This window comes from Emys orbicularis, chromosome 3, assembly GCF_028017835.1.
Source record: "Emys orbicularis isolate rEmyOrb1 chromosome 3, rEmyOrb1.hap1, whole genome shotgun sequence".
Lineage (NCBI taxonomy): Eukaryota > Metazoa > Chordata > Testudines > Emydidae > Emys > Emys orbicularis.
This window is the reverse complement of record NC_088685.1, coordinates 99,528,216-99,542,934: the sequence shown is the minus strand read 5'-3', so window position 1 is coordinate 99,542,934 and position 14,719 is coordinate 99,528,216. Positions and strand designations below refer to the sequence as shown.

Below are 14,719 nucleotides of genomic sequence, written 5' to 3'. Positions count from 1 at the left end.
TGCATGTTTATTTTTCTTTTGGAGGTTCTAAAAGGAGACTGTTCAACTCATCTTATTAGTAGCAGGACATTTTTTAGAGGAAAAAAAACGTTAGTGCTCTGTACTGGAAAGTATTTGCTATTTTCAGCTGAAAGTATTCTTCCTTTCTGACCTGGCATATTAGATAAGATTTATATTTCTGACCTGACATTAGGTAGTTAAGATTTATTCTTCTATATTAACTTTACTGTGCTTGCAGGCGATTCATTTACATCATGGGGAATATATTTTATGGAAGAAGCAAAGAAAGTGCACAAAAGGTAGTAAAATATGTACAGGAGATTCCCATGAGCTGGTGAAGATGGTGGTTCACCTGGCAGCTGGCTCCCTTCTTTTCCCCGCTCCCCTTCTTTTTCTTTGTTATTTCAACTTTAGAATTTGAAATGTTGAAGTCTGTTTCAATGGTTAATAACTTAAAAGCATCCAGACAACTCCAGTATATCCATATGTATGCTGGATGGCATGAATGCTCTCAGGGTTCTGCAGCAATGACCCAGGCATAAGTAATATTGGACCTGGTTCTGCTCTCACTCTGGCCAATGTAAATCAGGAGTAACTCCACTGAAGCCATAAAGACTGGTGTAAGCGAGAGCAGAATCAGAATTGCAGTTTTTTATATCCAAAGGTATGGGCCCAGACAATTTGTTAATGTCTAACTTACTTTAAAAGGAGAACCACAGACACTCATGGAAACCTGGATGTACATGGACAGAAAGTTGGAAAGCTAAAGGCCTTCCCCAGCTCCCACTGTAGCCAGCGACAAAATGCCAATAGGAACAAAAATACTCCCTATAATTGTTGGAAGCCAAAGGACCAGATGACTCAGTGAACAGGTAATAGGAGCTGATGACTTTTACCAATAAATCACCAATTGAAATCCAGCCCTGTTTGGTTTTGACTTCAGATTTCTGTCATCTGATATTTGTTTGGATGTGTCCACACTATAAAAACTGCTCTGAGAACTGGCAACCTTGCTGGCTACCTCAGCAAGAGGACAAGGACTGAATGGGTTGGAGTCTCAACTACCCCCTCATCAGTCCAGGCTACCTAGAAGAAAGTGGAGAAACACTGGCCAGAATATACTGAATACAGTACTTACTTCCTGCTGAGAATTAGTGAGCCAGTATTTCAGTGACTTCAAACTAACACATTTCTCCAGTAAATTCACATGCACTGAATATGTTATATTTTAATGCTCCATAGCAGGCCAAGAAGTGGAGGTAGCTTTTTCCTTTAATGGACGCTATTCAGTTGCAGTCATGGTAGAGAATAGAGATGTGCACAAAGTGTGGAAAAAAGATGGCTAGCTACATTGAGGTCAGCAGTTCTGGGCACTGAGATGTTTTGTGGCACTGGCGGGGGAAGGTGCGGGAATTTGGAGCAGTTATGGAGTGGGCACGCCTAGAGACAATTTTCACAGCTCTGAGTTACAGTGCATGTGCTCCATAATTAATCAACGGACTTTCTATCCTGCTCCTGGACAGCAACAGAGACAATGGTCTCTGTCTCAGTGGTCCCTTCTGGGCTCAGTGCTATGGCGCTCCATGATGGGACAATACCTCAGAGGGAAGGGCACTCATGGATATTAGTTAATAGAAACTAATCAGCAGCGAACTCAGGATCACTTGTTCTGGGAGGAGGGCGGTAATGGGTATCTAAGAAAGCATGGTGGTTTGATAGGGAATTTTTTTAATCATTTAAAATGTTTAATGGAACAGAAACTCTCAAGCTGAGCACATTATTATTTAGCCTAAGTATCAGTGTGATCACCCTCCCACCCTCCCCACTTCTCCTATTTGGTATATTCACTCGTTGCACCTTGTCCTTTACTCAGCCTCATCCATCAAACATGCACATGAGCAACTTTACACACTTGGCTGCTTGGAGATCCCAGGGCAGGAGGTCAAAAGATTTTCCTTGCTCTGGGAACATCAGCACTCTCTGAAACAGTCACCAAATTCAACACATGTAAATTACTGGGGGCAGGGGAAAGGCTGGATGCTAATTAGGACTGGGAAGGTGGCACAGTGAGAAAGTGTGAGAGATCAGAGAGCGTGTTGTAGTCATCAACACTGTGCTGTGTGGGCAAGGTGAGAAATTATAGCAGGAGGAAAGCAACACAAGTGTTGCTCCCACCCTATTTAATGACAATTTGCAGATGTCTTATTTACAAATGACTGTTGTGGCTGGATACCCTTCCTCCCTTTACTGGCACCTTTCTCAAAGGAAATACAGATTGAATACATTGCTGGTCTTCCCACCACTTAGTGTGAACAAAAATCCCCCAGCAACGACCATGCTTTTTAATTTATGAGGGTGTATGTCATTGGTAATGTATGAACACTTGGGCAGGACACTGATCTCACACAGGTTTTTTTTACTGGTATAGCTCCATGGATTTCAGTGGAGCTACTTGCTTCTGGACTCAAGTGTATCTAAGAGCAGCATCAGGCTCTTCAGCGTTGTGAAGTAATTCACCCTGATCCAGTCCCTTTGAAAGTCATTGGAGAGACTCTCATTGACTGGAAGCTGGATCAATGGTTCCACAGTGAACTCTAATGGAAGACCACATTTTAATCAGGCACACGTCCAGAATGATCTTGCTATGTTAATGAAGATTATTTAGTGAAAAATGGGGCTCTCTTTCTGATTTGCAATTGGAATGTTGGAATATGCATGTTAAGAGTCCTGTTCTCCCTCAGGAATACACCATAATTACTATTAACGTCAGTGAAAATGCTGCATGGGTATCATTGGGGAAAATGCAGCCTCTACTGCCACAGCATCACTGATAACCACATTTCCCCACTCCTTGGACCATCCAAAGCATGTCAGGTAATGTTACCTTCCTCCCTGTCAATCTGACCACATCTTCAGCACTGTGGCAAACATTTTATGATGGGCTCAATGTTTTCAAAAGTGAACACCAGTGCATGCTGAATGAGGCAGGGCTCCATACAATGTGCACTTTTGGGGGCAGACTCAACTTGGTGCAGTCAAAAGGGTAAGTAGAGGACTCACAAGGACTCACCAGAGTTGGTAGGGCAGAGGTCCAATATAAAGGTTGTTTTATTTTTATATATGATCCTGTCCAAAAAAAGGTCTTTCTGACAGACCATTGGCCGTGCGGAGGAGTTGTTCCAACCACAGAACTACCCCTATGAGGCTGTGTGGTCCTAGGGGTTGAAAGAGACAGATAGCCCAGAGAATTAGGAGTTATTGGGTATGGGCTGAGAGAGTTCATTCGGCATAAGCTCTCCTCCCTGGGGGCAGTTCTGCAATTTCTATGACCAACCTCTTCTGGAGAGGACTGCTCCCTGGAAAAGGCAGACCTCAATGTCTCCTGGATAAACAGTATAATATTTACTGGCAAATGGTGCTAAAACTGGCAGCAGTAAATTGTTCATCTTAGAAAGCACCTGTTTGGCAGGAATGGCATGCAGCAGCAACTACAGACAACTGTAGGATTAGCTTGGAAGGCTCGTCAAGGAAGGCTTGCAGCCTCCCTTTCAATAACTTACTGATGGCTTGTGAAATGACTCTGGACATTCATGATTTGCTGTGGTCTTTGGTGGTGGTTCTCTCTTTGGTTAGTTGCCTCTTTTATGTAACAAATGAACCACAGAAATGAAGAAAACAAAAAGGAATCTCAGATTAATCTACTTAATTTGGGCTCTGTTGTGGCTTACGTTGAGGCTGGCATGAGTGGCCCTGCTCCAGTGGGAGCCAGGGTAAGAACTGTGCTTCAGGAAGAGATGTGTGGTCTCTGCACCACATCTTGACAGAGTGCAGTATACACCTCCCTCTGTGGCCGGCCAACACTGCTGACACAAATGGGAACAGGACTATCTTTTCCCTGCCACGCCGTGCCCACTTGTGCAGGCCTTCAACTCTAGTTACTTTTGTGCTCATCTGTGTAACCAGTCCTTGCCTAGGGAGGAGATACAGGAAGGGAGAATCGCTGAGAGCTCCTTCCTACCTTTTGCATCCGTGAAGGGATCAGACACAATCTGGCCCTTGAAGAGATCACACAACTGTGATATACTCAAGTATAATTTGGGTCTCTGTTGCATTATTGGCTGAGATCCCAGCTCATCCATTCTGTTATGTTACAATGTATGTTGTTCTGAGATATTCAATACTTAAGAAAAAAAATTTAAAGGGACACTTCTCTATGATAAACTGAAATGAAGGGGTCAAATACTCTCAAATCCCATTAATTTCACTGGGAAATGAGGTCACTCAGCACTTAGCAGTGTTGGACCCTTAGTCTTTTCCCTAAAAGTATAGTGTAATTGAAAGAAGCATGTGATTCCTACAGCGAGAGCAGCATTATATAGTGCGTTGAATGTATGATTACAGTTGGGTCAATGATTCAGAATGGACAATTTATCCTGTGACATTTTCTGTTGAGGAATAGTTAGCAATTTGCTTATATTTATTCTTTAGCCAAAATTGTTTGTCACTTTCTTTAGCAAATCATTTGTGGCATGCAAATCCTTCATGAATGGTTTGCTGCAAATATTTAAAAAGTGCATCATATTGGTTAATTACTTACACCATGTGGTATTGTTTTAGTTCCCTATATGGATGACTTAAGTAACATATCTAACCAGGGCCCTAGGTCTCACACACTCTTGGCAGTAACACAGCATGAATTACAAATTTTACAACATAGAATTCTATATTCACTCCTGATTGTATTGGAGCATCTGAGCTTAAAATTCACTTTTCACAAGTATTAACACTAGCAAAGCTAGGTTGCTAGAACATTCATGGAACACACACACAAAGCCGGCATGACTAAAGACAAAGCCAATTCATTTCAAATTGCAAACAAATGTTTGCAGAAGCAGTCTTTGTTTCCCTTCCCATCCTTTGTCAGTCTTGTTTATTTAGATCTTAAGTTTTTCAGGATGGGGACAGTCTCTTAATATGTGCGTGTACAGCACTTAGCACAAAGAGGGATGATCTCAGTTGTGGCCTCTAGGTGCTACTCTAATATTAATATTTATTGCAATAGTCACGCCGATCTAGTAATGCTGCTGTTTAGCAAATGCATATACAAATATTTCCCTCCAACTCTCATGTGAAATTAATATTCTGTGGTCTCATTTAGTTCTATATTAAGTATGTAGATTAATATTCTATTCAGCAATGTAAGATGAAAAAAAAAAAGTAAACCTCCTTTCTTCAATAGCCTAGAAAAAGCTAAGGAACTACATGCCAGTACTGATCTTTGTAACCGCAGTGAACAAGCAACGCAGTAATGCAGTCAAGTGTGTGTGGGAGGCACACTGTGCAGACACTGGCTGATTTTCCTCCCTCTGTTTGGCTGAACTGGTATGAATCAAAAATGTTGTTATTAAAGTCAGCTATCATCAATCTGGTTGGGATTACTGGGTGTGCCGATAACACACATAAACTTTATAAACGTATTAATGTGTCATGTTTTACCAGTTTGTTTTGTGTTGATATTTTATGTGAGCGTCAAGGCATGTACTACAGGTATTGCTATACCAGCTGGTTACTCCTACATCTCTGGTTTGCGTTTTCATCCAGTTACAGCTATACACTTAAAATGGGGCCTGATCTTGCAGGGTTGGCTTAGATGACACTGTTGTAAAAATGTTTCAGTCCTACCTATATTGCAGCTTCCCATCATTGCTACCACCAGTAGAGCTGCACCACTGGTGAATTATGATCATGAAGCTTGCAGGGCCTTGTGTGGGTGACAGAGGGGCAAATGAAAGGAAGCATTTTAGGGAATGTCTGCACTGCAACTGTGGGTGGCCTGTGCCAGCCGACTTGGGCTCTGCTGGCCTATTTAATTGCAGTGTACATCAGGGGTCAGCAACCTTTCAGAAGTGGTGTGCCGAGTCTTCATTTATTCACTCTGATTTAAGGTTTCGCGTGCCGGTAATACATTTTAACGTTTTTAGAAGGTCTCTTTCTATAAGTCTGTAATATAAAACTAAATTATTGTATGTGAAGTAAATAAGGTTTTTAAAATGTTTAAGAAGCTTCATTTAAAATTAAATTAAAATGCAGAGCCCCCCCGGACGGGTGGCCAGGACCCGGGCAGTGTGAGGGCCACTGAAAATCAGCTCATGTGCCGCCTTTGGCACACATGCCATAGGTTGCCTACCCCGGTGTAGATGTTCCAGCTCAGGCTGCAGCCCAAGCTCTGGGATACTCTCACCTCGCAGGATCCTAGAGGCCAGACTCTAGTACGAGCCCAAACAGCTACACTGGAATTAAACAGCCCCTTAGCCTGAGCCACGCAAGCTAGAGTCAGCTGTCATGGGCCAGCCGCAGGTTTTTAATTGCAATGTAGACATACCCTATGTCTTGACAAAGGATTTGTGCTATTCTCAAAGTTCCTACCTTGTGTTTGTCACATCCTCATCCAGCATTTTCCTGTCCTCAGCAACTGCCTCAGTGGAAGATTACTACAGCTTTCCTTAGTCATTAGTCCCCACTCCCTAGAGAGATCTATTCTATAGGTGTTTCTAACCTGGCATATGCTGGAAAGCCACGGAAATCATGAATCTGTATTCATGAGATATCCAGCCCAATTTGTAGACCAAAGGGATTCACCCATCACTAGTCTAGACCAAACCTATAAGCTATTTTATTTTACAGTGCCCAAGAATCTTCTATGCACGCATAGAATATGTCAAGAGTCATGGTCCCTGTCTAAGAGATCTTTCAAGTCTAAATATAAATCATGACAAGGGGTGACGGTGGGTGGTGGGAGGGCGAAGTTTATAGCTATATGTTAACACTATTTAGTTTAGACACATCTTTCAGGGTTTTATTTTCATTTTTTAAATATAAATATATACTTTTTTCTGTTGTCACCAATCATTATTTTGTTCAGTGAGTCTGTAACATACCAACGTAAGATAATACTACTGTGGAGACCAGGATGGGTTCAGTCAACCAAAGTCAAAAGCAAAATTCTGATTAACTTCATTGGTGCTGCAGTCTCAGTCTCCTTAGTAGTGATATTGTTCTTCATGACTGGAGGGGCTTAAATGAGGAGGCTCCTTAGTTTGATGTGTGTTATTTTTCATCACAAAAATTAGTAATGAAATGCACCGGCTAAAAATATATATATTAACCAGTTTGTTATAGAATACAATTAAGTTTCTCTCTCTCTTTATTTTTATTTTTATTTTTTTGAACAACAGTACTATATATGACTCTGATTACTATTTGCTACAAAAATGTTGTTGTTAAGGCAATCTTAAATAAATCCTGTTGGAATTTTCTACTTTGACAAAGTGTCTAATAATTAATTAATTATTTTCAATGCCCAGTATGAAAAGTTTTCCCATTGCCAAAAGTCCAATTTTTTAAATTATCTACAAAGCATTACTTTAGCATTTCTTGAAAAACTGGACTGTTTTTGCATGGTGGAATTTCTTCAGAATAATTTTTTTCTGAGGCATTCCTTGTGGTAACAGCAGGCAGACAGACTTTAATATAACTGTGTATGGTTTCAGCTACCTCCTGTTATCTGATAAGAGCATTTTGTTATGAATAATTTGGGTACAAAGATTGCAAAGTGATGCTGTTTCGCTCTCATTCCAAAATTGCAAATGAGAGAAACTTTTCTTTTATCGGCTATTTGATATCTTTAACCAGCCTATTACATTTTTATAATTTATTTCAAGGCCAAGATAAGGCAATTTACTCAAATATTGGGCAGGGAAAAAGGTTCTTATGCGATCCCTGGATATTAGCAGATGAGATTTCCCAGTGGCCGTTGGTCCTAACATGATAAAAATTAAAATTTGGACACCCCAATAATCTCAGTGAATGGTTGGGTGATAGTTATGGCGAAATTAGAAGAGTGTTTGTATTATTCACAGATAAAAGGATCCAAACAGGCTAAGCAATGGATAATGAATACGCCAGATCTTGAAGTTCTTACTTTTATTTTATTAGGCAAAACTTCCATTGCCTTCAGTGAGAATTTTGCCAGAGTAAGAAGTGTCAGTAAAAACTGACTGAGGACTTCAGGATTGGTCACACTAATATCAATTCTTAAAGGGACAAATTCATCACTGAGCTAAATCAATTGACATCAGTGGAAATTTCAGTGGATGAGTTGGTACAATGGGCTAAAGTGGTAAAATCGTTATTCTTTTTTACATGTGTGAGAAAGTTCAGCTTACCAGATGTACTACAAGCATAGATACAAAACGGACAGAGCCTCGTGTCCTCCTACCTGGGTAACTGCCACATAAGGGTTGGGAAACTCTGCAAGTACCCAAATACAGGATTTCTCCTAAACCCAAAATCCTTTCTTGAGGTCTTGAAGACTAAGGTCTCAGTCCTACTCCACTGAAAATTCAAGTTTTTCCATTGCCTTCAATGGAAGCAGGTTCAAACTCTAAAACCATTGTAAAAAGAGTATTTAATACATTTCAGATGCAAGATGGAGGCTTTTTAAAAATCTTGTTACACGATCTTGTTTCAGGGGGATCAAGAACTTGTAAGTATATAAATATTTTTTCAGTTCAATTGTAATTTTAACTATAGCAAGTAACTTAAATTTCAAACTACACACTATTATGTTGACACTATGATTGCTTCATTCTGATTCTCTATTCTTGGGATAGATTTTGGGATTTAAAAAGCAGCAGTATTATAATGCATATAATTTCATGACGTGTAACTATATTAAAAACTTATTTATATATGTATATATATATATAAAACAGGAAACTAATCAAGCCAAAGAAATCATGCTTAGAATGTTGGGGAAGAAATACTTCTATTGACTTCAGCAATATATTCTATTGTTTTAAATGTGGCTGTTGCTGAAGATGGCTGTGATTCATGAAAGTATGATGAAACATTGCTATGGGTCTTTCACAGAGGGTTGGCTTTTGCTTCTAATGAACACAATGGGAATTCTGTTGTCTGCCTCAAGAGGAACAGGATCTGACCCCCCCAAAAAATGTGGAATATACTTTCACACACACACCCCCAAAAAAAGATGGACTTGTCATCAGCAAATCATTTACTCTGCCAATATAATGGTACAATCCTCAGGGAGAAAACATCATCAGGTGAGCACACAAAGTATACTTTGAAAGAAAAAGCACAATGGATAATTTAATCCCACTCAAGGACAGATTCAGCTTGCCTGGTGGCTGTTTGCTTGTCAAATCGCTGTTTAAAAATGTTGGTGTAACAACCTTTATTTTCTTTCTTTAATAAGCATAAAGCTTCTACAATGACAGAACCTATGGCATAGTGAACCTGTGGCATATTACAGCTGTGAAGGCCATGTCAAATTTCCATGTTAACCTCAATACATTCTAGCTTTTTAAAAAAAATATGTATTTCAATATTTGGTGGGTGGAAATATCTATTCAAATAAATTAATCTTCCAATGTGCAATTGCACATTTTTTTAAATCACACCGTGCTTTGTAGAAGCTTTTATTGTCAAAAACATAAAATGTACATTTTACTTCCACATGAATGATGTCCTCTAGTGAGGGAGTTAAAAATGCAGATACACAACAAAATGCTGGAGTGTTTTAAATGGCAATTCCTTTATGTGTCACAATTTTGTTATTGGTGTAGAAATGCAGCCATGCTCTGCTCCTGCCAATCCTGCTTTGCACCATTAATTTCAGTGGGACTACTCATGTACTTAATGTTTGCATACGTGTTTGCAGGACTGAGGCCTCAATTAACAATGGTTACTATGGTCCGCTGAAGGGAGATCTACAATTCTACATAATCACTAGCTGTTGTGAACATACAATCACACCAGTGAAGAAAAAAAAGAAGGAGGGATGTCCCACTAATCCACACCTGCATGTCAGTTGTGCATCACAACAATATCATTAGCTGCCTCTTATACACAGAACAAATATCCCTGGTCCCATATGTAGGGTCCGTGGAACAATCATTGAATTTATAACTCACTTTGCCTAATCCTATTCTTTTTTGTGCAAATTCTGTATCTACTGCCATGTTTATAATGTTATTTTATCTGTCAGTCTACACTCTGATCAAGTTAATCTCTCTTGCAGAGCCTGAATAAACAACTTAATTTGCTAACCGTTAGTGTTCTTATCAGAATAAAAACAACTGATCCCTTTGCTAACTGTGTCTTCGTGTTTGAACTGTTATCCATTGTGTCACATGTCTGAATTAGGACCCGGCCCCTTGTCCACACTCTGTTGTTGACTTCAATGGGAGTTCTGTCTTTCTAAGGCCTGCAGGATGGGGCATTTAACTAGATCATGAAATAGACTGAACACTCTCAATTTCCATTAACTTCAGTGGGAGTTTTACTTGTGCAAGGAATGCAGGATCAAGCTTTTGTGTTGGTAAAAACACTTTACAGAGCTTTGTATTACTAAATAAAATAAGTTAGAGTTTCAGGGCCAGATCTTGCTGTTTATAAAGCAGCATAGCTCGGTTGCCACCAGTGGCACTACACCAATTTACACCAACTGAGGAGCTGGCCCAACATATTTTGAATTATCTGGTTTTTAAAAAGCGCAAATCTAAAATGTAATTAATAAAGTGGTCTGGATATTTAATAAAAGGAGAAAATACAGGTATACTGACTGATTGATTGATTTACAGTTTGTAAGTATTCTGTCCTTTGTTTAAAAAAATAATAAAGTGAATTTTGAAAGTGCTTTCCTAATAACAGGTTTAAAGATCAGGCTTCCCTGAAGTGTAAAGCAGATGGCAAGTCTAGAGCAAATCTTATGTGGACTAAACAGATTGGTTTTTCAGTTGTTTTCCTTATCCACACTGAATCATTTTCAAGTTCAAAGATTCACTAGTGTCAAACCGTAGGTCTTAAGGCTAGTGACTATTCTGATCATCCTGTCTGACCTCCTACATAATACATACATTATACATTCACCCAGTAGCTCCTCCATTATACCCAATAACTGGTTGTGGAACTAGACCAGATTTTTCAGAGATGCTCAATCTTGATTTAGAGACTTCAAGGGAATGAGAATCCCTTAGGTAAGCTCTTTCAATGGATAATTATCTTCACTATCAAAAATGTATGCCTTTTTTCTGGTATGAATTTTTCTAGCTTCAACTTCCACCAATTTGATCTTTTTATGCTATGTTAAAGAGCTCTCTAGCATGTCTCTAGTTTAACTATGGCATTTTAGACCTATGAAAAATTACAAAAATGAATCCATTCTTTAAAAAAAATCATTTGTGTTGTACAGTCAAACATCTGAAGCAAGATTTTCAAACCTGGCTACCTAGTTAGGCAGCTGAATCTATCATGGACTCCTAATAAAAATGGCCCAATTTTCTACAGTGTTGAGCACTCACAAATCCCTTTGGAGCTACAGGTGCTTTATAAAGAAGCCCACTCCTATTTTGGTGCCTAAGCAGAGATTTAGTAGCCTATTTTAGGCACTCGAATTGGAAAATTATGGCTTTGGCTCTTGGGGAATATGGGCCCTTACTGAAACACGAAGACCCAGTGGGCTGGTCCGCCTTTGATGTAAATCCTTTGCCCAATTTGCTTTCCCTGATTAGTTTGTCCAAAGGACAAGAAATGAATCTCCATCATGTGGTGTAAACAGCTGTTCTGCCTCACCTGATCGCTTTACTCGCCTTTATTCTTTCCAGCGACAAGCGCCTAGGGACCCATCCTGCCCCCATTGCAATCAGCAGCAACACTTCAATGGGAGCAGAATCGGGCCCTTGAACTGATCAGACTGGGGCCGCTCTGTGGACACTACCGCCTCCCTGTTCGGTCGCTCTTGAGCCAGCAGCCTGCGGGGCGATAGCCGAGATCTGGCCCCACGCCCCGTGCTCACAACTGCACCTGCAGAGGGTCTGTGTCTGCAGAGGACACAAGGGGTCGCACCTCCCCCGGCATTGGAGCTCAGCACAAGCGCCTGAAAACGCAGGCAAGGTGCAGAGAGAGGGAGAAAGGCAAAGACACTTGGGATTGGCCCAGTGGCTACTGCCCCCACCTTCAACCTTCTCCCCCCCACACCCCAAAAGGAGAAAGAAACTATGAGCCCGGAACCTCAGTTCTGTGGGACAGCCCCCTAAGCACCCCCACTCCTCACAAAGGGGGACACGGTGTAGCGAGTGCATGCAAAGAGAACAGACAGTGGTCCCCAGTGCTCATCAGCCGACCCCACCCCTGCCAGGCCAGGCCTCCCCCCGGGAGAGTTTAAAGACTCAGATACAGCCTAAGCCTCAGGGAGGCTCCCACCCGCACACAGCCTCCCACCCACTCGACAGAGCGAGTGACCCACGGGAGGCTCAAATGCACGGAGCCCAGGAGACAGTGCTAAGGACCAAGTGTTGGGTGTTTATAGGCCAAATCCCGAGGGCTTCCCTGAGCTAGTCCTTATTTCCATGGGAGCTTGCCAGGGTGAGATCCCAGGGTTTGAGCCCGTCGGGGCAGTTTGAGCTGGGTGGGTGTTCTTCCCCTCCCTTCCACCCCAGCCTAAACCGATCTCTCCTTCCACCTTCTCGTCTGGCGGGGCAGAGGGAGGCTGCTTCGGGCTTGAAGCTGGTTGATTTGTGGAGGGCAGCCTCTCCTTTTGGGACTGTGCCCGCTAGGAGCTCCAGGCGTGGGTGGGGAGTTATCAGAACACGAGCCGTTCCCTCGCCAAGGATAATAAATCGGGCGCCCTGATGTGTTTTACTTTGCCCGCCCTGCTCCCTCGCTGAGCGGCCTTGGGGACTGGGCAGACTTCAGCCCTAGGGGCTGTCACTCTGGAGCTACGTTTCAAGGGCACTTTAGGTGAATCAAAGCTCGCATTCAAGAGGCCAGTGATACAATGGAAGCTTTCAAGGAACAGTTATGCCAAGGTGGAGAGGGGAAAGCGGAGCAAAAGCTAGGAAATAACCCCGTGTACTGTTTGATGAAATACAGGCGGCCGTTGTGTTCGGACACTTCCCCCCTCATATCAGGAGCTGTCGGGGCAGACAGAAATAAGCAGCCCGTTTCAAGCAGCGTGGCTAGAAAGTGTCAAAGGAAGCCGGGTTCGCTCTAGATCAGGGGACCTGGGCACAAATGAGCGAGAAGAATGGTCCTTACTACGCTAATTGACTCTCTTCTGCGAGCATTGGCCTTTCCAGACCTGTCAGTCACACCCTCCTTCCCCATCTCGTGGGAGTTTATTCTGAGGGGAATCAGACACTTGATCCAAAGCCCACAGAAATCAATCGAAAGGCTCCCCTTGATTCTGGATCAGATCCTAACGCCCCTACGGTGTAGACTGGGAGAAGTCTGGCCCAGAAGACTATCCAAGAAAACTATAAAACTCCCCACCACTGTCCAAGATTTGGGCAGGCCCCTCTTTGCAAGCTGCTTTCTAAGGGGTTTTCTGGTTGATTGGTTGGTTGGTTTTTTCTGCCTTGAGTCTGGATTCTGACCCCGAAGAGCTCTGCTCCTTACTGGCCAAACCAAATGAAGAGAACAGTTTAACCTGGACGGGAAAACAATGCGGCGCTCAAAATCCGCCTTACGCCCAGCATTGCAAACCCATCCTCTCTCGGCGCACTACGCACCTACTCTCGTCAGCTGCGCTTCTTCCATGACTTTCCCTGTAGATCTCCCCCACCCCACCCCAAGGCCATGTGGCTCCTGTTTGATTTGTTACGGGTCGGGATAAGAAGGCAGAAATTAACTTTCTTCATTCCAGGGGTTTTCACACTATAGCGAGCTTAACGCTAGAAACAGGGGTCTCCTCAGTACTCTAGGAAAAAATCGTGGTGCAAAAACTCTAGGGTCTTTCTCGGCAGGACTCTCAAGAACTCAGGTGAAAAATCTTGATGACTAAGGACAAGTATCAGGTCAAAATCGCCGGTGAGCAAACTGCATCCCAGCACCAGAGACTCACCGCTGGACGGGTGATGTTAAAGATGCCTGAGAAGGCAACAGGGTAAGTCCATATCGGGAGTGAAAAAATGTCCTTTTCCTCATCCCTGAGTGATGACAGGGGGGTGGGGTAATGCGATCGCTCCAGAAAGGTAACTGCAATTTAATTCTGAGCTAATCGGATCCACTTGTAATAAGGGAGGATATTCGGGGGTTTTTTTCCCCTTTAGAAAGAAAAACATTCCCACGCGTTACATCACCTCCCAGACCAGCCTTAATTAATAATAATTAATAATAATAATAATAATGATAATGAACTACAGGAAAGGACTACAGTCTCAGTAAATCTAACGGTTGAAATACCGGAGGGTTAGTTTAGTTCCTGTGCCTGGCTATATCTTTTGCCAGAGCAGCAGGATCTGGGGAGACAGGAGGTTACCGAACAGGTGAATAGCAGAGGAAGGGACTAGACGTTAGCAGGTATAAATCTCTGCGCACTTACTTCTTCCCTGTCGCCGTACCCTGGAGGCGTGCTGGGTTCCAATGTATTCCATCAAGTTCAAAGTGATAAAAAACCAAGAAATCAGTCGCAATTGCATAGTAACCCCGGGATAGTTCGCCTTCTCTTCTTTTTTGGGGGGTGGGGAATAACACCGCAGTAGAGATACCTGCACTGATGTCTCCCACTGAGATCCAGGTCCTTCCTCCTCTATTGCACTTTCAAATTGTCCGAACAATTGTCTTCTGCAAATTTCAGAGGGATGTCACCGAGGAGAAGGAGCCCTGAAGCAGCGGCGAGGGTCCATGCTGTTGCAAA

At 42.3% G+C, this 14,719-nt stretch overlaps 1 protein-coding gene across 1 annotated transcript in view; it reads right to left on the bottom strand.

Moving 5' to 3' along the window:
• RSPO3 (R-spondin 3) overlaps positions 1-14,501 on the bottom strand; it is an 86,341-nt gene extending 71,840 nt beyond the window's left edge. The window contains exon 1 of the mRNA XM_065401868.1: positions 14,405-14,501. Coding sequence (XP_065257940.1) covers positions 14,405-14,501 — 97 coding nt within the window. The remainder of the gene's footprint in view (positions 1-14,404) is intronic.
• Positions 14,502-14,719: the final 218 nt, after the last annotated feature.